The sequence below is a fragment of the Notolepis coatsorum genome (assembly GCF_963971535.1).
Source record: "Notolepis coatsorum genome assembly, chromosome: 15".
Taxonomy (NCBI): Eukaryota; Metazoa; Chordata; class Actinopteri; order Aulopiformes; family Paralepididae; genus Notolepis; species Notolepis coatsorum.
In genome coordinates, this window is record NC_140179.1 from 8,611,450 (window position 1) to 8,635,511 (window position 24,062).

The window sequence follows — 24,062 nt, forward strand, 5'->3', positions numbered from 1 at the left end:
CTATGAGATCGATGTCGACAGTGTCTTGAAAACCAATTTGTCTAAAATCTGGTATTTTGAGTATGAATGAGTCTCCTGTAACCGTTTCTAAACGTTCTAGTGTTGACCCGACTAAGCTTGCTGGTGATTATGTAGTAAGAGAGAAGGCCTGGAAGGATGGTTACCGTGAAAACCTAATCCAATCAAGAATAATGATTTGTTGTTGTGCATACCCTGGATCTAGGGAGGAGGCAACGTTGTCACCAAAAGTCAGGAACAGACGGTGCAGTAAGACCTGATGCCATATTAGACGACACAAGTGCACAACCGTTTGCACTGTGCCAAAACAAAAACACATTCCGAGCAGCTGGGACCAGGCTTCCCACAGACATTGCAAAAAAGGTAATAAATCGCAATACTCAGCATATCGCAATATATTTTGAATCGCAATACTATCGTATCGTGACTTAAGTATCGTGATAGTATCGTATCGTGAGGCCTCTGGTGATTCCCACCCCTATTGTATAGTATTTTATCTTAGTACCTTTTATCATGTCTCATCTATTATCTCTTCTATTTTATTCTATTATTATTGTATTTTTTTCACAATCACGGCGGGCATGGCCACCTCCCTTTCGCTACATGGCTCGTGTATGTATGCGACTAATACATCTCTTGAATCCTCACCTCTCCAGTATGTGCGCCGCCACGCTGACCGCCTCCATGCAGCCGTACTGAACCGCCAGCTCCCGCAGGCCGAGGTGAGACTCCAGACCCAGCAGACACTCCATGGCCTTCAGGCTGCTCTGGTACACCTTCTGGTTCAGCCCAGAGAGCCTGACGGCATATTCCTGAAGACAAAGAGCATATTCCTGAAGACAAAGAGCATATTCCTGAAGACAAAGAGCATATTCCTGAAGACAAAGAGCATATTCCTGAAGACAAAGAGCATATTCCTGAAGACAAAGAGCATATTCCTGAAGACAAAGAGCATATTCCTGAAGACAAAGAGCATATTCCTGATGACAAAGAGCATATTCCTGAAGATAAAGAGCATATTCCTGAAGACAAAGCGCATATTCCTGAAGATAAAGCGCATATTCCTGAAGATAAAGAGCATATTCCTGAAGACAAAGAGCATATTCCTGAAGACAAAGAGCATATTCCTGAAGACAAAGAGCATATTCCTGAAGACAAAGAGCATATTCCTGAAGACAAAGAGCATATTCCTGAAGATAAAGAGCATATTACTGAAGATAAAGAGCATATTCCTGAAGACAAAGAGCATATTCCTGAAGACAAAGCACATATTCCATATTTTAAATGAAGTAAAATTCAGTTAAAAAAAATACAACCACAATAAAACAATAGCAATCAACCAAAACGTTTGATTCAACATCAAAGCAGGAGCAGCAGGTGGAAATGATTTCCGATATTATTTGTTTAAAACAATAGAAGGAGATCAGAGAGGCCACTTTGAGACGTGTCTGGAGGTCATTCCAGGACCAAAATAAAATAGGCTTCTTTTACTTGCCTCAGTCCGCACAGGCAGTATTTTAAAGCGCATCCAGGTGCTGGATCTGAGGTTGAGCGAGTTTTTAATTATTTCAAGCTTGGAACTGATGTACCATGGAAGTTTTCCAAGAACAGCCTTATATATGAAAACATACCAGTGCTGCAACCTGCGTGTAGCCAGTGAAGTCCAAGCAATTAGTGAATAGTTAATAAAAGGTACAACTTAACTTAATAAAGGTCCCACCCGTAGCCAGAATATGTTGCATTAAAAGCTTACCTTGTCCATGGGCAGCTTCATGGAGGTAGCCGCCAGCTCGAGGCATATCACCGCCTTGCTTGTAGCCGTGATGTTGCCCAGCCCCGTGCACCTCACCTGGGACAACCGCACGTACTCTTCTGCCTGGCTGTGGAGTGAACACATGCATGCGTTTGATCATCACACTGAGAAATGTAATTACAATCCGATTACAGATCAGTCATCAATGAAAAGCTATTCATTGTTGAGGGCCGATTACTTTCAGACCCTTTTGTACCCAAGTGTTGCAATGCTTATGGTTTGACAACTGGTGTATGTCTGCCCATTTGAGAGCAATTATTATTTTTATATAAACTCAAGGTGCTTCACAGCAGTAAAATAGACTAAAAACAATGCAGATCATAAGGAAAGGGGTAAAAGCAATGCAGACAGAGCGACAGAGCCAATACCCAATATTTGTGTATTGAGCCGTACTGTATTGTACCCATTCTGCAATCTGTTAAATTAAGTTCTCATTCATTCACCCAGTTTAAAACATGACAGTCTTTCTTCCCCACACAGTTTAAAACCTGCCTGTTTAATAGTTTAAAACCCGAGTCTTTCTTCTCCGTTTTAATCTAGGTTCTATGGTAAAGTAACAGGCTGAACTCAGTTTATTTTAGTGGATAAATGTAGCAGCATAAGATCAAAGCAAGTGCTATACAGCACGTCACCGGTAATACCGGTGTTGTCGTGAGTTTATTATACATGGAAGATTTCACATCACCGCTGCAACCCTACTCAGCAGTAGCATGCCATAAACAAAAATAAAATAGCTCTCATGTACAAAACGATAATCACAGTGTGGATGTAATGAGTGCAAAGTGGCAGGATGCATTAAAATAGCAGCATAAGCAACAATGAAATGGCTCTCATTTAGAATAATCAGTGTTTACAATAATCAGTGTGGATGAAAAGGCTGCAAAGTGGCAAAATGCATTAAAAGGCTAAAGGTGACGAGATGTGTTTTTAAGCTTACTTTTGGAAATATTTAAATGGTAAATGGCTGCTTTTTTATATAGCGCTTTACAATTTGTTCCTCACATTGACCCATTCACTCACACATTCACACATCGACAGCGGAGGCAACCATGCAAGGTGCCAACCTGCTCATCGGGAGCAATTAGGGGTTAAGTGTCTTGCTCAAGAACACATAGACAAGCTGCCCGGGAGGAGCGGGAATCGAACCGGGAACCTCCGGATTGCCAGACGACTGCTCTACCTCCAATAGAGTGATTTGGGAGTTGGGACTGTCGCCCCAATTTAGTGATGTAGCCTCCATATAATGTCCATAGATAAAGTGTCCCCTAGCTTTGGTGTGTAATTACTAGCAACGGCTGCATCCCAAATGTTCTTTTGGCCATTGCTGGGAACCTTCAATAAACCAGTAGTATAATCAAGTGATCTGGATTAGGACATAATTGCAACTACTTAATAATTGTATGATCGTTTTAGGTGTAGGTCATTACTTCATTTGAGATCAATCCGTGTTTAAAACAGCCTACTGTAAGTATCTGTGCAGGTCAGGACGGGCCGCCTAGATGCTGTCCCAGCTTGAAAAGGCTAGGCTCAGATTTGAATGTAGTTGTTCAAGTTGTTTTAATTGTTACGTGTATAAGGTACATGTATATTACAGTGAAATGCTTGGTTCTGTAAGGGCCCCTTGAGATTGTGCTTCATAGTTCATACAGTAAAAAAGTAAAAAGAATCAAGTCCAAACACTATACAAAATATATACAACCTAAAGAACAAAATACTAACTTTCTTTTTTTTTTATGCTAAAATTAGGTATGGATGTAGTGTAAATATTTGTGTAATAAATAGATAGAAATATGTGTAGTGTTAAAGTGTTGGTTCTAGTTAAACTACAACATTACTATTCTACCTGTACCCCCATATAAGGCTGTGCCCGAAGCCTGTTTTTGGGATTCGAACTTCGTCAGGGTTCTTCGAGCGAACGTTAGAACATTCGTTTTTAATAAAAAAAAAAAAAAAAAAAAACCTAAATTATTATTAATTTTTTTTTATAAATATCCTCAAACTAAATCCTCAATTTGAATAAAGTGATTAAATTAGTATTTTTTTTTTATTAAATCAACTTTATTTAACACTTTAATCGCCGGAGACGCCGAAACTCGTCTTTCCCCGCCATGCTCATTCTGCCGAAGACGCCGTAACACGTCTTTGATATCAATATTTCAAAAATCTGTGATCGAAATCATATTTCTCCCCCGGGGATCTGAGATATACTGCTGAGCTCCACTCAACTCTCTAACGGTTCAAGAGCGCCATCTGGTGGCCGATCGGGGGATCGCCCAGGGGAGAAACAGGATGTAGAAGCTGGTGCTCATTTCAATTCGGTCCCATCACTCGCTATAGGTCCCGGGACTCGAGCTCGACACAATACTTAGCGATCCGTTGCCAATAACTCGATAAACAACAGGATTTGGACGTATATACTATTATTATACAACCTGGAAATGGATCGGGTATTTCTCCATCCCATAATAGAAAAAATTCTGTTCCACGCTCATCTGCCAACGGCGCGAGGAAGCTACGGTGAGTTTCAGCGTTATTTTCTAATGTCCTCTATATACTAACTGCTCTAATGATCATATCACCCACACTAGATGAATGATATAACGTTGCCCACGGAATTATAAACGACCCCCCGCCCATCCGGTCAACATCAGATCATACGTAGTAACTTCTAGAACTACGTGCAGTTGAAATTTTTTATCTGGCACCGATCGCTATCAAACTGTATTTGATCATCAATATAATGCATTTAGGGCTATAAATCAAGTTCTGGAGAAAGCTGCAGAAAACGATAAAAACATACTTATACTTTAGACCGTATTTTAGTATGAATATGTGAATGAAAAAGTATAACATTGCTACACCCTGAACAATAGATATAAGACATTGAATGGGCCATAATAATGTCAATTTAGCAATACAATTTAAAAAGTTATAGCCCTGCAAAGAAGGGGAACTTCTCCATAGACAAATAGAGCTGGCTAGGGATGGTAAATTATGAATTTAACCATGGCGATCCAGAGCTGGCTAGGGATGGTAAATTATGAATTTAACCATGGCGATCAAAGTGTTAATGAATATAACTAATCAGTTTTTTTTATATTATAATATTAGTGTGTAGCCTAATCTTTACCTGCAACTGTGAAGAAAAACCCCATTGGTTTAAACAGAATGAATACAATTTAAAAATCCGAATGTTGATTTAGAATTCGAATGCCAACGTAACGAACGAAGGTCAATCAATCAATCAAGCCAATGCATACAAAGCTCATCTGGGCATCTAGCAGGACGCTGGTGTTCTGACGCGATGACCCTTCCTTCTTTTATATGTCCCTCGACAGGACTGTTTCATGGCTGACACAACCATAGACATCTATGGACACAACGCCACGCCAGTTTTTGATTGATTGATTGAAAACTTTATTAACAGATAGCAGAATGGGTACAATACACTACGGCTCAATACACACAATTGTTAAGGGGATGCAGACTAGAGAAAGACTTTCGTCTTGTTTACATCAGGGTCCCCCATTTTCAATTCACCAGGATAATAGTAGTAGTGAGTGAGTTGATATGAAATAAATTACGTGTTATATAGTTAGTAACAACTCTAGCTAGTCATACTGTAGTACATAATTTGCCTAATAAAGAGTCAACATATCCACACAGCCGGTTAACCCTTTCACTGCCACACGACAGAAGGTTAACCCTTTACCCGTCGGATGTGTAACTTGTGTGATGATAGACAGTAAAGGGTTACCTTCTGTCGTGTGGCAGTGAAAGGGTTAAACACAACCGGTTCATAACAACTCACCCGATTATTCTCGCAGAAGTTATGCCCATTTTCGAGGCAAGTTTGTAAAACATCTCTTTCTCCATGATGTTGAACGGTGAACACCAACAGGAGGTGCCGGTTATGACTGCGGTGAGTCCCTGCTGACTGAACTGTGAGCGGAGCGGAAGTGAGAGGGAACTTCGCGGCAAATTTCACACCAACACCACGTGCCCAGATCTCGAGATTTTGATTGGTTGCGGCGGGTGAGCGCGTACGTACGTACTCACGTTACGTCTGCGTGTTGTGTATGTTGTTCATTTATAATATCATATCTGTTAATAAAGTTTTCAATCAATCAATCAATAAATCAATCACATGTTATAAAATTCGACCACACAAAAAAAAAGTACAAAAGTATAATATGACTACATACTTTTGTACTTTTTTTGTGTGTGGTCGAATTTTATAACATGTGATTGATTTATTGATTGATTGAAAACTTTATTAACAGATTGCAGAATGGGTACAGTACAGTACAGTACAGCTCAATACATACAATTGGGGGATGCAGACCAGAGAAAGACTTTCGTCTTTTTTACATCAGGGTCCCCCATTTTCAATTCATCATAACATATGACATACATGACATACAGATAGACAGTACATTCTTTATTATTATAATTAATTAATTGTTTATTATTATTGTTTATTATTAGGGCTGTCAAAATGAATGCTTTAACTTTGGAGATTAATGTAAATGATAAAGCATTAAAGCATTAAAATAAATTAATCTAGATTAATCTATGGAGTGAAAAATCTTCAATCTTAGCGCCGCGGATATAAGAAAGAGGTCTAGCTGAGTCAATGTTGATGGTTTTGTTGAACATTTGTTGAACCCAGTTGTACAGTAAAATACCAAGTATGGCTTTGTCAGTATTCCAATGTACAGTGTACAGTGTGTGTGTCCCCCCTACCCCAACCCCCCCCCCCCTCCAATGTACAGCCCCCACACACCCAACCCCACCCCACCCACCCAACCTCCTCCAATGTACAGTTTCTACGTCAAATGTATATACACTCTTTTTCTGGACACTTTTTATATCACAAACAGTACTGTATTTGCAAATCTGATATGTCATAAATGTATAGATGTAGCAGTACTGTCTATCTGTATGTCATGTATGTCATATATGTTATGATGAATTGAAAATGGGGGACCCTGATGTAAACAAGACGAAAGTCTTTCTCTGATCTGCATCCCCTTAACAATTGTATGTATTGAGCTGTACTGTATTGTACCCATTCTGCAATCTGTTAATAAACTTTTCAATCAATCAATCAATCAATCAATCAATCAATCAATCACAGGAGAGAAACTGTATTCAAAGAAAGCTATTAAAATAGTCTTTGAATCGAAATATACTTTCTTTGTGTTGATTTTACATTAATTCCATGATTTTACTCAAGTAAATATCTGTTACAAGCTTCGGTCTTAAGTAGAAAAATACTATTTTTAATCTAGATTAATTACAGAAAATTGTGAGATTAGTTAAAAAAAAATGTAATCTATTGACAGCACTAATTATTATTAACTGTCATCGTCAGTGTGTGTGTGTGTGCCCCCCCCCCCCCCCCCCCCCCGCGCGGTCTCTTTCCCCCTCCACCCCTCCCTCTCACGAGCTCCATGTAACGCGGAAGTGCAGTGGTCTTCTCACCCTCACGAGCTCCATGTAACGCGGAAGTGCAGTGGTCACGAGCTCCATGTAGCGCGGAAGTGCAGTTGTCTTCTCACCCATAGATATGTTCTCACCCCCCCTCACGAGCTCCATGTAACGCGGAAGTGCAGTGGTCACGAGCTCCATGTAACGCGGAAGTGCAGTAGTGTCTCCTCTGGCTCTCTGCTCTCAGTCTGGTCACATGACAGCAGCAGGACTATCATCACTCCAGCCAGTGTTTCCTCTGACACACATCTGATAACCATGGTGAGTAGCGTTCAGCTGCAACTCTATCTATTCCATTTCCACTGGTTTGCTTTGCATTTGTCTGTATAACAATAATAAGTGTTGGTGGTTCCCTCCCTCCGGCTGAGAGACAGCAGACTGGACAGTTATTTCTGCTGCAGCTACGGCCTGTTAGCTAGGTTAACGTTAGCTCAGCTAGCTAGCTAGCCAACAAGCTATCCAACGGAGCCATAGCGTTATTATTATATCTACCATAAACAATGCCAATATCAACATGTTTAATGGATTCGGGCTATCTACTGTATATAAGGTCACCCTCTATATGCTCACATTGTCGTTGTGATGTTCATGAGCGTGTGGTCTGATGACATGTTCTCTCCACCGGAACAGTGTTGGCTCCTCTAGCTAAGTAATGTTAGTGTGATGAAGTCCTAAGTAACGTCCCCTTTATGTTGCTTAACATCCATTTAAGATGCAAGTATCAACAGCTCGTGAATTGTTGTGCAGTAAATGGACTTGTTGATTGGTAACACAACCCCCCTTTTTGTGCATTAACGTCACTAGTACTAACTTACCCAGGCAAACAGAGTCACGTTACATTAAACACATCATCTGTCATTTCTAAACATGTTGTTCAATTATCTCAATGATCTCATCATCAGATTTGTGTTTTCGCATTTAGCTAGTCATCAGATGGAGAAGAATTGATGACATTATTTTGACAATGTGGTGATTGTTGACACCGTCTGCTTGCTTGGCTGCATGATGGGGCTGTAGTCTAGTCTGGTTTGCACCGAGGAGAAGTCATATGACTGATCCCTGCTGCCATGATGTCGTGGAGCTGCTGGGATGCAGAGCTATAGTGCAGCATGATGGTCAATTGGCACAGTAACGGTAGCTGCATTATTACTAGGTTACAGTGTGTGTGCCTGTTAAGCTTGTGTGGGTGGTCTGTCAAATGACCAAGTAACCAGATTCTAGCATGTTTGGGTCAAATCGGCTTCAGGTCAGGGAATTAAAATGGGACTGAACTGAAATTAATTAATTCACACGTTCACAGTCCTAACAATAGCTTGATTATTATTATTTACCATGCTACCTCTCTATCTTTTTTTATGCTCGCTTATGCCTGTATTTTCTTTACTGCTGTGAAGCACTTTGAACTGCAATTTCTGTATGAAAATTGCTATACAAATAAAGTTATTATTATTATGACTAGGCTACTGCTTGGCATAGATAACATGTTTGAAATAGACTACTAGACTGAAAGTCTACCTCAACCACCTTGATACGTTAAGCAAATTACTTAGCCTATTCACAGTCTTATCATGAAACTGCATTCAGATTTCTGTTGGTACTATAGAGCCTTTATTGACGCAGGACACGTCTGTTGAAATTCCTTCAGAACTAGTAGGTGTCTTAATTGTTATAGGCCTATGTGATACAATTCATCTTGTGTTTATAAAGTACACCGATATTGAAGTACACAAAGGTTTTAATTTTTACAACACCATTGTCAATTATAGTGTTTTTTTTTTTTTTTCTTAATCGGATAGCCTAAATATGAAAGAAAATGCACAATACAGCAAATAATTTGCTACAGAAACTGTATGAGAAGTTTTGTATTGATAACATATTTTATATAAAATAATTAGGGATGTCTCCCGATCGCATTTTTTTGCTCCCGATCATGTGATTTTTAGTATCTGCCGATACCGATTTTTCCCGATCTGATCCTTCGGCAATGCATTAAGAAAAAAGAAAAGAAAAAAATTCAATCAAATTGACCCTCAAGGTTTTATTTTTTATTTAACAGTATCCATTATATCCAATATGGATATGGCTTTTTTAACAGTATATCCATTATATCCAACATGGATATATAGCTTATTTTTTCACTTATTGCAGCATTGGATCAAAATTCAAAACAAAATAAAAATAAATCTAAATAAACCACAACATAACCATGTAAAACAAATGATGTGCAGAATAGTGCAATAACAAAGGTAGTGCAGTAACAGAGGTAGCTTGACTAGCTTCACAAGTTCAGTTACATTCAGTCATAAATAATAAAATAAAATATAAAATTGGCTTAGTGCAGAATAATTATGTCTATGAACTAGTCTAGTTTAAAAAAAAGTATATTAAAAAAAAAAACAGATTTTCTTCCCCCGATTCCGATCTTCTGAAAATCACGTGATTGGCCCCGATCTCCGATCACATGATCGGATCGGGACATCCCTAAAAATAATGTTATACTTATATCATTTAAAAATAATCAACTTGCCGAACTACATGTATTGTTGTCTACTGAGCCACTGTCACTGATCTATAGATAAATCATAACATACAGTTAATGGTGCCCTTTCATCATTTTCCTTTAATTTCATTCATCCACTCGTTCATCTAAAAGATGTGTGTTCTGTCTCCTCTCCTTTTATATTCTTCACACAAACGGCTGTCGAAGTTAATATGAGAACAGACATGTTCAAGATTCAAGAGATTTATTTGTCACATACACATCCAGACATGTAGTGAAATGACCATGCCCGCCTTGATTGTGCAAAAATACAATAATAAGATAGAATAGATACTAAAATAGACATGATAAAGTAATAACAATAAAATACAATACAGTGCTGCTAAGCTAAGAAGCATTGTAACACACTATGCACAATGCTATACAGTTATGTATTGTTGTACAGTTTGCAGATGATTCTGTTTATAGTTGGCCTCCTGGATGGAGAGGCACTCGGTCCCGGGTCAGCAGCTGACGACTTGTCATGTTGTAAGGAGTCTGTTCTAGAATGTGCACCTCAGTCAAGGTAGAGGGGGGGTTCTCCAGTGAAGAGCATCAGCTAGCTAACGCAGCACACAGTTTCCCATAAACTGATTATACAATATATAGGCTAGCTAACGATCTAAATAGTAAATGGTGCCATTTATCTAACGGCTTTTATCCAAAGCGCTTTACAATTTTGTTCCTCACATTCACCCATTCACACGCACACATTCACACACCGACGGCGGAGGCAAGCATGCAAGTTGCCAACCTGCTCATCGGGAGCAAAAGGGGTTAAGTGTCTTGCTCAAGGACACTTCAACATGCTGCCTGGGAGGAGCGGTAATCGAACCGGGGACCTTACGCTTACCAGATGACCGTGACCGCTCTACCTACTGAGCCACTGTCACTGGTATATAGATAAATCATAACATACAGTCATCATAACATATAGATACATAATCATACAATCTTTATCACAACTGTTCACAACACGCCTACGGCCCATAAGGCCTGGCATAAGTAACGTACTTGCATATTTTTTTATACATGGATAGACCAACTGTGTACATAGCTGGTCATATCAAGCACTATGTGCCCTATGCATCATGATGATTATAATAGTCACTTACTCGATGGACAACTGCAGGATTAGTTAGAGCTGAAAAATTGTCCTTAGTTGTGACACAGTGACCTTGTCCTCTTCACCAGATAATCAATATCAGATGATAATATTGATGGAAGCACCTAGTCCCACTCATTACAGCACAGTAGAGCCCAACCAATACTGGATGTTTGAGGTCGATACCGATATTGGGGAGTCAAATATTCCCATATTGATATATCAGCTGATATTCTTTATAATATATATACCCCAAGCATTTTTCTCTGCATTATGTTCTGTAAAATAGTTTTAATATCTGCACCTATCGGCCAACATAATTTGACCAATACCGATATGTCCGTGAACCGTGATTGGCCAATATCGTTAGAGCTGCCGCGATTACCGCATTACCGCGGTATCGCTGTTACATCACGGCCACCGCAGAGTAGGCTGAATACCGCATCACCGCTGTTTTTTATAATAATAATAATAAAGTACCCTCCTCTCGTTGGGCTTGTGGCTCTGCAGATATACCCTACTCCTCTATCGAGGTTCCAAGCGACCCTATTGGGTACCAGAAAAGTCACGTGAAACATTGCAGACCACTGATTGGTCAGAAGAGAGACGCGTCACACGTTCATCACAATACGGCTAATAACGTTAGCTTTAGCTCCCCGCCGGAGTGGACTACCATCGCTCCTCAGGAGTACTAAACGAGACATAATGATTTTACTGTCTGCAACTAATGTTATAATAAAAGCCCTTCGTTCTATACACTTGTCTGATTGAAAACTTTATTAACAGACCGCAGAATGGGACAACTCAGCACGCTCTGAGCAAAGAAAGGAACTGAGATATGTATTGCTTGCCTTGCTATGGTCCGGTAAATACGCTGATGTTATTGAACGTATAACTATATAATGTTAATGCCACAGAACGAATGCCTTTATTATAAAGTAGTAACTTTATAGTAATAATAATAAGAAAGGGTCGGGGGGGTAACCACCCCTGCCCGCGACACAGAGTGAACGGCGCACGACCAGAGGGGAAACTTCGAATCCGTGTTTCACTTTCAATAACTAATGCGTGCTTGCCGAATCCCAAACAATATTCATGCTGCAAAGTCATCCTCTAAAGATAGACATTTAGACTAGAGGCAGGCTATATGCTATAAAGAGTAGACTACTACTAAAAAAAAAATGCATTCATTTTTTTTTTTTTTTTTTTGTGTGCATGGTAATAACCGCAGCAGTAGGAAATATTTTGTAAATTTGTGCGGTAAGGAAAACATCAATACCGCGGCAGCTCTAAATATCGTCCAATTAAATCTCTTAAAGGAACACGCCAACTTTTTGGGAAATTAGCTTATTTGCCATACCTGGAGTTAGACAAGCAGATACATACCTTTTTCTTCTCTGTGCATGCATTAGGCGTAGGGAACAGCCGCACCGTTAGCCTAGCTTAGCGCCATTCACTGGAAGTAGGTGTGCCAGTGTAGCCTAGTCACGAAATACACTCTAAATACAACTCCACAACTTTCCTGTAAACATGTAATTAGACATTTTCGTTTTCTAAGCAAATACATACTCTGAACAATTTCTTGCCGAACCACTGCTGCCTGGGCGCAGTGATTTCATCACCTCAAAAGCCCTGTTGTTTTTTGAAAAACGGGTGGTAAATACACAGGTCACAACATGTTTACAGGAACGTTTTGGAGTTGTATTTTGAGTGTGTTGTGTTTATTTTGCAGCAATTCTTTGTCGTTGCCGCCATCTTTACTGTTACAGATTTCCCCATTCAAAACTACCACAGTGATCCTTCTCATTTTATAGTCGGTGGTCTATAAACTGAATTTACATGAAATGGGGATGTTTTAACTAAAACATGCCACAAGACCTAGTATTTTAGTATAGTATAAAAAAAAGTACACATATGCAAAAAAAAAAATGCCACTTATCGATTTCATGCAGTTATCGATAATTAGCGATAAGTTGTCTCAGATTGCTGCTCATAAAGGTGCTTTGTATCTAAAAACTAGGATACATTATAGCCGATGTACTTATAGTCAGGGATTGATATTTTCAGTGGTTGGACCTTTCCCTTTTGGCAGATAAGTCTGATGAGATTTAATTAAAGGTGCTCTAAGTGGTATTTTCCTGTTTGTTATAATAAGTGGTCTACATGTTAAGATAATAGCTCTACACTCCGACAGGTGACAGCCATAAATCAAATCAAATACAATGTATTTGTAAGGCCCGGCAACACACGTTAATGTCCCCATGGGGCCGACACGTCTTCTTTAAACAGGTCAAGAAGAAACATCACAATAAGTCAAGAACAAAACAAGAACACCATAAAGTCCAAAAAGTTTAAAATAAATGCAAAATAAATAAATGCAACACTCCCAGACATACCCCACGCGAAGGTAAGGAAAAACTCACTAAAACCTAGCAATAGGAAAAGATGCACCACAGGCAATGTGGAGGAGAGAAACCTTAGAAGGGCCATTCAAGGGGGGATCTCCCTTCTTAGATGTCGGTGATAGTAGTGTTGCAATAAAACAGGTGAACAGTTGGTAGGCATGCACTCATGTGTGTAGTGAAACACAGATAAGTGCATGCGATACCAACTGAACATTTTGAAAGATTAAAGATAGAGCTGATAGCGATAGCAACTGATCATTTTGAAAGATTAAAGATAGAGCTGATAGCGATAGCAACTGAACATTTTTGAAAGATTAAAGATAGAGCTGATAGCGGATCTATTTGAGGCGAACGGGCGGCGCAGATAGGGTCGCATCCTCCCGGTCTTCATCACGGGACGTCCAACACTCCGGTCATCACTCCGAGACAGCCACTCACAGGGAGACGGGACAGGCTTTAGACAGTTCGCGTGATTGTGATGGGCGGACATAGCAATAGATACAAGTGGTAGGCATATATGTGAATAGAATAGATATATGTAGTAAGCATATTATGTGAATAGAATAGAAGTACTTAACCCAGCAATGAACTTCTGAACCACGTTGACAGACCATGGACAGAAGACGGTAAGAAGCTGATCCATGGCCTCGGTGGTGCACGTAGAACAGTCACTGCAATCTTGGCCAAGACCCCGACACCCACCACCTTGGTCAGCACTATGAGACAACTACTCAAAGAGATGGGGGGGGGGTTGGGTCAGGGGTTAGAGAGTTCCCATGTTTGTAGTGGGCGGAGATGGAGCAATAAATAAATACATGTAGACAGTGACTAGTGAGCATATGCATACATGGTGACAGTAGAATCATAGTATATAAGAAAATTGCCATCACTGTTATAGATTATTTGGTCAGTAACATGGGTCTCCCAGTCCCTCCGCTCTGCAGTAAACAGAATATACATTTCCTGGTATCCCGTTCCCACATTATCTAATCAGGAGACAGAGCTCCACACGGCAAAGACGGTCTAACAAATACAAGAAATAAAAACTAGTTTTAAGCAAATGTGTCCTTGAAACAAGTATAATAATCTACCAATGCAGTACTAAGAACATTTGTCTCAGCAAGATTTCTTGAAATAAGTTAAAAAAAAGATCTAGGGTTCTCTCTCCTGATTGGATGAAGTGGGAAGGGATACCAGAAAATGTATTTTGTGTTTACTGCAGACTCAGAGCGGAGTGACCCATGTTACTGACCAAACACCATATCAGTGATGGCTGTCGTAATGTAGAGCTTTTGAACACATATTGTAACTAAAATAATACCTCTTACAGCACCTTTTACCTATGATAATAGAGTGATTAGGCTATTGTAGGCAACTATTGGCTGTCGATAGGATCTGTGGCCATTATTCCACCTGGGAGGATAATTATTGTTGTCAGCTTTAATCAGTATATTTTAAACCAAATAATCATTAACAGACTGCATCACTAGACCTATTCCACTTAGTGTGTAATTCTGTGTGATTCTTTCACCACTGCCTCCGACAATGACACATATAGCTACACACACACACACTAGGGTTGGGTACCGTTCACATTTGAACCAATACCGGTACCGTTACCTGTGAATTGATACCGGTACCCAACAGTACCTTTTTTCGGTACTTTAGTCTAAACAAATGTAATCTACCTACCTCAGTTGTAAAAAATGAGTCCAAACTTCAAATTATTTATTATCATTATTATTTATTTAGAACAATTTGTTATTGCATCTAGCTTTGTAAAGTGTAACCACACTTGCGACCGTTTTCGGTTTGCCATTGCCCTGACTGCTTTGTTGTTGAATCAAGTCAAATCAAATAGGTAAGCGTGTATTGTGCGCGTGAACGTTGACGTGAACGTGCGGCACACTTCATAGGTTTCGTTTCGCGGTAAACAAAACGTTGACGTCATCGGATTTTTTTTTCTTTTTTTCACAGTACCGAAATGTGGCACTGGTGGATCTCCCGTGAATCGGTACTCGGTAGTACCGGCGTGATTCGGTCGATACCCTTAAAAGTACTGGATTCGGTACCTGTCCCTAACACACACTGCTGCCCAACAGCCTCTGCTCCTCAGCTCTCCTCTCCCCTCTCGTCTTGAAAACAGTTTGCAGGTCTTGTTGCTGTTAGCTTGTTAAATATGGCAAGAGCAGAGCCTCCACGTCACGACCAGTTTGGATCAGACCTTGACCTTCATCCTTCTGCACACACACACACACACACACACACACACACACACACACACACACACACACACACACACTCTCACACTCACACTCACGCTCACACACAGAGCGTTCTCTCTGAAAACAGCAAAAACAACAGGAGTGCCGTTTGGAAATGCTTCACCTTGTGAGGTGAATGCCTCCCGACAGTGACACACATATACTAGGGCATAACAAAAAATATTGTTTGTTTCCTGTTGGTTGTCAGTTAAGGCCATGGGTAGGTAGGGAATTTATTTAATTTTTAATTTTTAATTTTATTCTTTCCCACGGCGACTATGGATAGGGAATTTCTCTATTTAATAAAAATGTTATTAACAACATGGATGCATGTACTCTGCCAGCATGTTTAATATCCATAATACTAAAGGTTTGACTAAGATTTCTATGAAACTTTATTCTATAAAAAAAATAAAAAAAAAGAAAAAGGAAAGAAAAAAATAAAGAAAAAATAAAAATAAGAAAATTCATAAAATATATTGGGTCGCACCTAAATCGGCAGGGTCGGTCGGCAACCGGAAACAAACCATTATTTTTTTTAGGCCCAGGTGTTACACACACACACCACTGCCCTGCCTCCTCCCACTCACTGTGCTGACTGCTAACTTCTGCACACACACACACACCGCTGGTAGCTTTCTATCTAAAAACAACAGTGTTTTGGTGCTAGATGGGATGCTTGGGCCAACACTAGATTCACCTGACCTGTGACCTTTGAACCTTGGCAGCTTCTCCACCGTACACCCCCCCCCCCCAAACACTGACCTAGTCCGTGATCGTCAGTAAATGCTTTATGTAGTGTATGGGTTGATTTATTGATCAGTTGGTTTGTAAACAAAGAAATGTACAATCGCCTTGAAAATGACGTCAGCGTCCTCTTACCGTTGGGCGATGAGACTGGAGCAAAAAGATCCCACTTATTTGACGGCGATCGAGTCGATCCATTTCCGGTTTGTATAATAATAATACACGCCCAAATCATGCCGATTATTGAGTTATGGCAGCGATCCATATACACGGTGTGTGTCTAGAGTCCCGCGACAATATGTGAGTGCCGGACGCATTTCCAGACGCACCGAGATTGACTCGTCCATTTCCGGTTTGGTAACTCGCCGATCATCCACCAGGTGGCAGTATTGAAGCATTGCAGAGTTGTGCAGGCTCCCATTGCATCAGACCAGGCTCCGTGAGGGAATTATGAATAACATGGCGAAAAAATGAAATATGATCTCAATAACGTTGTACGCCGTGGAATGGCAGAATTTGCATGAACTTGAAACACGTCGTAAGCCGTTTCCGGTGTGGGATGTGTTAAAGTGCTTGATTTTTTGCACACACAAAGTCAAGGCCTGGAATTCCTTAAACAGCCCTTTTCAAGCCCTAACAAGGTGCTTAAAAAAGTCCTTGAAATTCAAATCAACCATTCGCATTGAATGTTTTGTTCATCCATGATCAAATTGTTCTGAATCAAGAAATCTTTTTTTTGTTTCGTTTTAATAAAATCTGACGAGTCGCTGTCTCACGTGTGATGCTCTAGCTGGCAAGCAGGCCAAGAAGATGCTTTAAAAAAAAAACTGCATTTAAAAGTGAATTGTATCCTTCGAGTGACATCCTTGAAAATGAAAAAGAGTGCTTGGAAAAGTACTTAAAAGTCCTTGGATTTCATTTAGCAATGTCTGTGGGAACCCTGTAATATGTTAATATGTCAGTTTAGGAAATCAATATATTCTTGACTGATACGGCGGAGTGTATCGTATAGGAAACACTGAAGGTGTTCCAAGCAATAAAAAATTCCAGGGCTTTTTTTGCCCACCTTAATTGATTTTCGGGGGCTTTTTTTAATAACATAATCAAAAATCCAAATAGAAAGTTTTATATAATACCCGTTGAGGCATCACGGATAGCTGGCGGCTATCAAGAGGGCACATGTAGACTCAGACGGGAGAGTCGATCAAAACAGACCCTGGCCCCCAAGTCAAAACCTACGTATGTCTGCTCTACCCATTTCATAACTGGTGAGAATAAGGAACAAATATGTATATTGTAAATTAAGTTTTATTGGCTGTGAGGCTGTAAACAGCAGAGAAATGTTAGCTGCTAGCTACTTCACCATATAACGTTAGTCCATTCTCTTCAAGTAGCCTACATGCCTTTTTTTCCGCCTTAGAATCACCAGAAAGGCTTTCGAAATAGTGAAATGCCATGTTGGCCTCAATATTTTCAAAACAAATGATATGAAAATGTTATGAAATGAACAAGAATGTGATAAAATATGTAATAAAAACGGAGCTCAGCGCATACATTTGATCGTAGAAATCCGTTTGTTTTCCACCATACCAAGATGGCGGCGGTCTCGTGACAGTGTCTCTTCGAGAATGCCTACTAGACGCAAAGGATATCGGTTGTCAAGCTGCTTTTGTATGTTGTAGTCTTGTCACGATACCAACATTTTGACTTTGATACAGATAGGAAAGGCAATGGAATATATTATTAGATGACAGAACAAGGGCAATTGATGTAATTTAGAGTGTAATGTTTTTTCTATCCACTTTTTCTCCCCATTTTCTATTTTTCTCCCATCCCAATTTCGTGTTTCCAATTCTTCCCTCCCCTGTCTTGAACGTTGCTAGACTATGCCTCCCACTGGTCAGCTGTAGTGAGGATAGAAGCCTTGCATCACGTGTCCCCTCCGCCTTTTGCTTTTTCCAAATCCAACTGTGCAAAAATGCTTCCGCATTCGTCACCGGAGGTACCGTAGTGGCGTGCGGTAATGCGCCTTTCATTTTCCTTCACGCAGCGCCCAGCGGCGGCGTGCTCGCTCAGGTGCGTGCGTGCGCCGGCGTGCTCGCGAGGTGCTCGCGCATGCGCATGAGATCCCGCCTTAACAATATATATAAGTCACCGCCCCAAATTCAGTATCCAGAAATAGCTCAATTGGCAAGACGCCATGGCTGTGGATCCTACAGCTAGTTGCTGGTGAGTTCGAATCCCGTCAAATATATTTTTTTTAACGTGATTTTTTTTTAACGTGTATTCTTTCGCCGGTTAAGGTTAGGCATGGTTAAGGTTAAGGTTAAGGTTAGGCATTGTTTCGGAGTTGGTTAAGGTTAGAACGGTTAAGTTTAGGCGCTGTTAAGGAGCTGGTTAAGGTTAGAGTTTGTCAAAGAGAATGGCAATATTCTTTCTATGGTTAAGGTTAGGCATGGTTAAGGTTAAGGTTAAGGTTAGGCATTGTTTCGGAGTTGGTTAAGGTTAGAACGGTTAAGTTTAGGCGCTGTTAAGGAGCTGGTTAAGGTTAGAGTTTGTCAAAGAGAATGGCAATAGACAGCCTATTTCCGCGCGACAGCTCCCTTTACCGTAGTGGCGTGCGGTGACGAATGCTTCCGCATTTTTGCACTGTTGGATTTGGAAAAAGCCACACGCGTCCCCTCCGGTACACAAGGAGGCAGCCTGTCGCATCTTTTCACCGCAGCAGCTCGAACTCTCAGTGGCGAGGAGTAACGCGTGGGAGGCTCACGCTGCCCCCGATACTTCCTGTTTCCGCTGCACCGGCGTCACCCAACCGACCTGTAGGAGTCGCTGTCCACAATGTCCAATCCCCACCCACCGGCTTTCCCACCCTCTAACACTGCCAATTGTGTTAGTATGACGGCCGGCCAAGCCGGTAGCAATGCCAAGAGCCGGGCTCGATACCAGCATCTCCTGCGTTAGTGGCGAGCGCCTTGTGTAATGTGTATTCTTCTGAGCTCTGTGTGTGTCTTCCAGCAGTCTCCCCAGGACGAGCAGGAGAAGCTTCTAGATGAAGCTGTTCAGGCCGTCAAGGTCCAGTCGTTCCAGATGAAGAGGTGCCTGGTAAGACACATCTATTTTTAACCCCTTCACTGCCGCACTACAGAAGGTTAACCCTTTAACCATCTGTAGTGTGATAGTAAAGGGTTAACCTTCTGTAGTGAAAGGGTTAACCGTCTGTAGTGTGATAGTAAAGGGTTAACCTTCTGTAGTATGTTAGTGAAATGGTTAACCGTCTGTAGTGTGATGGTAAAGGGTTAACCTTCTGTAGTGTGGTAGTGAAAGGGTTTACCCTTTGTTGTGTGGCAGCGAAAGGGTTAACCTTTGGTATTGTCGCAGTGAAAGGGTTACCCAGTTGGTAGTGTGGCAGTGAAAGGGTTAAAGTAGAATTATCAGCCCTTTGTCAAAACGATGTTATACATACTGTACACTAATAACACACTCTATTTAGGCTAGTAGGGGTGTAAGGTTGTCACTTTTTGTTAAAGGAAAACTCCAACATTTTGGGAAATTAGCTTATTTGCCATCTACCCTGGAGTTAGACAAGAAGATATACCTTTTTTCTTCTCTGTGCATGCAGTAGGAGTAGGAAGACACGCGCCGTTAGCCTAGCTTAGCATCAGTCACTGGAAGTAGGTTCCTCCATTAGCCTAGTTCCCAACGTCTTCCTACTCCTACTGCATGCACAGAGAAGAAAAAAATCTTCTTGTCTAAATCCAGGGTAGATGGCAAATTTCCCAAAATGTTGGAGTTTTCCTTTAAAAAAAATTCAAACCTGGTAAGGCTGAGACGATATATTATTATTTAAACAACAAATCTATGTTTATTTTGCAGCAATTCTTTGTTGTTGCCGCCATATTTAGTGTTACAGATTTCCCCATTCAAAACTACCACAGTGATCCTTCTCATGTTACAGTTGGTGGTCTCTGGATGTGATGGAGGAGTGCGCTGCATGTTGAATGCACGGTGCAGAGTTGCAATTCAACTGAATTTACATGAAATGGGGATGTTTTAACTAAAACATGCCACAAGACCTAGTATTTTAGTATAGTATAAAGTATTAAAAAAAAATATATATATATTTCTTTACACATGCAAAAAAATCGATAAGTGATGCCACTTATCGATTTCACGCAGTTATCGATAAATCGATAAGTGGTCTCAGCCTTTAAACCTGGTGAAACATTAGATGTTGGAACTGTAATGTGTAATGATGTGTTCAGTGCATTTAGCTTGTTCATTTCACAACCAGACGGCTCAACTTGGCTGGAAGAATAGTTGAGAGCAGCGGATGGACGTTTGAGTCCACCAATCACAGTTGACCATGGTGAATGCATGGGTTCTCCTCCCTGATCACCTGATGTGTTCCATGACCTCCGACCTCCAGGACAAGAACAAGCTGATGGACGCTCTGAAGCACGCGTCCAACATGCTGGGAGAGCTGAGGACCTCCATGCTCTCTCCAAAGAGCTACTATGAACTCTGTATCCTTTTCAATAAGAGGAATATATTTGATTTGATCTTTATTTATCTCGAACAACCATAAACACACAAACTTGAAATAAAAAAAAATATCAAGAAATTAAAGAAAAAAATTAAAGAAAAAAAAATAAAGAAAATACAAATAAAATAAAATATATCTACCTAGACATGGAAGCAATAGTCAACATAGCTCAAGACAAATGGTTTTGTTCGAGAAGGGACAGAAAAAAGCAAAGCTTATCTGGTCCTGCCCCTTCCTTACAATATCATATAATTAATATGTAATAATAAGTTATCTATCAATATCAAATTTAATATACCTATCCACTACAGCAAAAGATAAATAAATTATTACAAAAATACTAGTTCATGTTATTTTCAAGCTCTAACTTATACTTGTCCAAGAATTCTTGTTTATATCTGCATTTAAACATTTCAATAGTACTTGTTTTTATATATAAATGGTAAACAGTACATTTATATAGCAGCTTTTATCCAAAGTGCCTTACAATTTGTTCCTCACATTTGACCGTTCACTCACACATTCACACATCGATGGCGGAGGCGACCGTGCAAGGTGCCAACCTGCTCATCGGGAGCAATTAGGGGGTTAAGTGTTTCGTTCAAGGACACTTCGACGCACTGCCCGGGAGGAGCGGGAATCGAACCTGGAACCTCCGGATTACCAGACTGCTCTATCTCCCAAGCCACTATCGTCGCCCCATGGGAGATATAGGCCTACCCCTACATGAACACAAACGAGCGGAAAAAAGAAAAGATGACACGGTCTTATGTTGTAATCAGTTTCCTGTCGACTAGGTGCCTCCCATAGAGTGTTTTTCAAATTCCTCTCATTCTTCAGATTGTGGCTGCTCCCTCTCTTAACACTTTGGTTGCCTTGGGTTAAATTCATGATATACCATAGGTTGCCGGCTCTATTTGTCTATGGAGAAGTACCCCTTCTTTGCATGGCTATAACTTTTTAAATTCTATTGCTACATTGCCATTATTAGGGCCCATTCAAAGTCCTATATGTATTGTTCATTGTGTAGCAACGTTAAACTTTTTCATTCACATATTCATAGTAAAGTATGGTCTAATGTATAAGTATGTTTTCATCTCTTTCTGCAGCTTTCTCCAGAACGTGATCTATAGCCCCAAATGCATTATATTGATGATGCAATACAGTTTTATGGCAATCAGCGCGATATAAAAAATTCCAACTAGACGTACTTCTAGAAGTTACTACACGTCATCTGATGTTGACCGGATGGGCTAGGGGGCGTTTATAATTCCGTGGGCAGCGTTATACCAATCATCTAATGTGGGTCAAATGTTGATAATAGCAGTTAGTATCGAAGACGGTAACGTTACACGCTGAAATTCACCCCAGTCTCCGCGAGCCGTTGGGCGATCATCGTAGAGGAGAAGTCTTATCATTATGGGATGTAAATTTACCCGGTCCATCTCCAGCTTGTATAATGGTATATACGTCCAAATCATGTTGTTTATCGAGTTATTGGCAATCGATCACTGTGTAGCGTGACGAGCCAGAGTCCCGGGACCTATAGCGAGTGCCCGGAAGTACTACGGACGTCTAGCACAACCTCTATGGCACATCCTGTTAAGCGATTGCGCCGATCGGCCACCAGATGGCGCTCCTGAACCGCCAGAGAGCTCAGTGGGTCCTGCTGGTGGATCTCAGGCCAGCGGAGGGGACATATGAATCCGATCGCAGATTTTTGAAATATTGATATTTCGGCAACTTGAGCATGGCCAGCAATGACGTCTAAACACGTTTCATGGCAGTCAAAGTGTTAACTGAAAAGGAGTGCCTTTTTATGCTTTATGGTGTTTCTTTTTTAATCAATGGATACGTTCAGAATTTAGATTTTGGAACCAATGATGTTGCTGATTGGTGTAGTCCTTTCTGTTGATGCTGAATACCCACAGCTCCAGTCAATGGGGCCTTGCTCCAGTCAATGGGGCCTTGCTCCAGTCAATGGGGCCATGCTCCAGTCAATGGGGCCTTGCTCTAGTCAATGGGGCCACGCTCCAGTCAATGGGGCCATGCTCCAGTCAATGGGGCCTTGCTCCAGTCAATGGGGCCTTGCTCCAGTCAATGGGGCCTTGCTCCAGTCAATGGGGCTACGCTCCAGTCAATGGGGCTACGCTCCAGTCAATGGGGCCTTGCAGTGTTAATTTTGTCAACTAAAATGGTGACGAAAGGTGTTCGTCAACGAAGGTTTTTTTCATGACGACAACGAGATGTGACGTCACGTTATTGAAGACCATGTCACGTTAACAAGACTAAATAGTTTATTAAATATCGTTGACCACAACTGAGGACACAAAAATGTAATTTACAAAAACCAGGACGAAATTTCTCTAGTACACACAGTGAGTATGGTGCCATGTCTTTTTGATTACACATATTCCAGAAAGTATTACATACAGCTCAGTGAAATTATTAAAATGATATACAGTGGGGGAAATAAGTATTGAACACATCAACATTTTGTTCAGTAAATGTATTTCCATTGAGCGTATTCAAGGAAATTTGCACCAGACTTTGGTGTTAACTCAAGAAATCCAGACAAGAAATCTAAACATTAAAGTCCATATGTAAATAAAGTGGAATGAAACAGGAAAAAAGTATTGGACACACTAAGAAAAAGCAGTACACTACAGCAAGGATAAATATAAATATATATATATATAAGTTTTGTGGCAAAGTAAACTGACCATGAGAACCAGAAGATTACCAGCCTGGCCATATTATACGGAAATATTGTGAGGATTTGTCAGATTTGCAAGTTGTCACAAATATGAAGGGGTTCGGTTGAATGTTTGTTCATTCTTGCGAGCGCAGAAACACTGGAGGGTCTGACTGTGTCAGTCAGGTTAAACTATTCGTGGAATCCATTACGGATGGGCATTTTTTATAAAAATCCAGATCGATTGATCGCATGCTATACTCAAGTGATCGTGTATTACTCGTGGAGGGGAAAAAACTCAAAAGAATATATATATTAAAAAAAAATTTGTTCATTCACGTATATCAGGGCTATTCAACTAAATTGTTCAGGGGGCCACATTGTCAGAAACCCAAGGGGCCAGGGGCCGGACCGCCACGGCGCCTCCCCGTGCTATG

General features: G+C 40.6%; 2 protein-coding genes across 3 annotated transcripts in view; one reads left to right on the top strand and one right to left on the bottom strand.

Annotated features, from left to right (window-relative positions):
• The window catches only part of orc6 (origin recognition complex, subunit 6), a 29,272-nt gene extending 23,500 nt beyond the window's left edge, over nt 1-5,772 (bottom strand). Inside the window, exons 1-3 of the mRNA XM_084331198.1 lie at nt 5,643-5,772; nt 1,772-1,898; nt 667-830 (exon numbers count right to left, since the gene is read on the bottom strand). Of these exons, the coding sequence (XP_084187324.1) occupies nt 667-830; nt 1,772-1,898; nt 5,643-5,707 (356 nt within the window). The 5' untranslated portion in view covers nt 5,708-5,772. The remainder of the gene's footprint in view (nt 1-666; nt 831-1,771; nt 1,899-5,642) is intronic.
• Nucleotides 5,773-7,534: 1,762 nt separating this feature from the next.
• Nucleotides 7,535-24,062, top strand: part of vps35 (VPS35 retromer complex component) — a 56,241-nt gene continuing 39,713 nt past the window's right edge. The window contains exons 1-3 of one of the 2 annotated variants that reach the window (XM_084330126.1): nt 7,535-7,585; nt 19,403-19,489; nt 20,814-20,910. In XM_084330126.1, coding sequence (XP_084186252.1) covers nt 7,583-7,585; nt 19,403-19,489; nt 20,814-20,910 — 187 coding nt within the window. In that variant the 5' untranslated portion in view covers nt 7,535-7,582. The remainder of the gene's footprint in view (nt 7,586-19,402; nt 19,490-20,813; nt 20,911-24,062) is intronic. The other variant, XM_084330127.1, reaches the window with a different exon arrangement.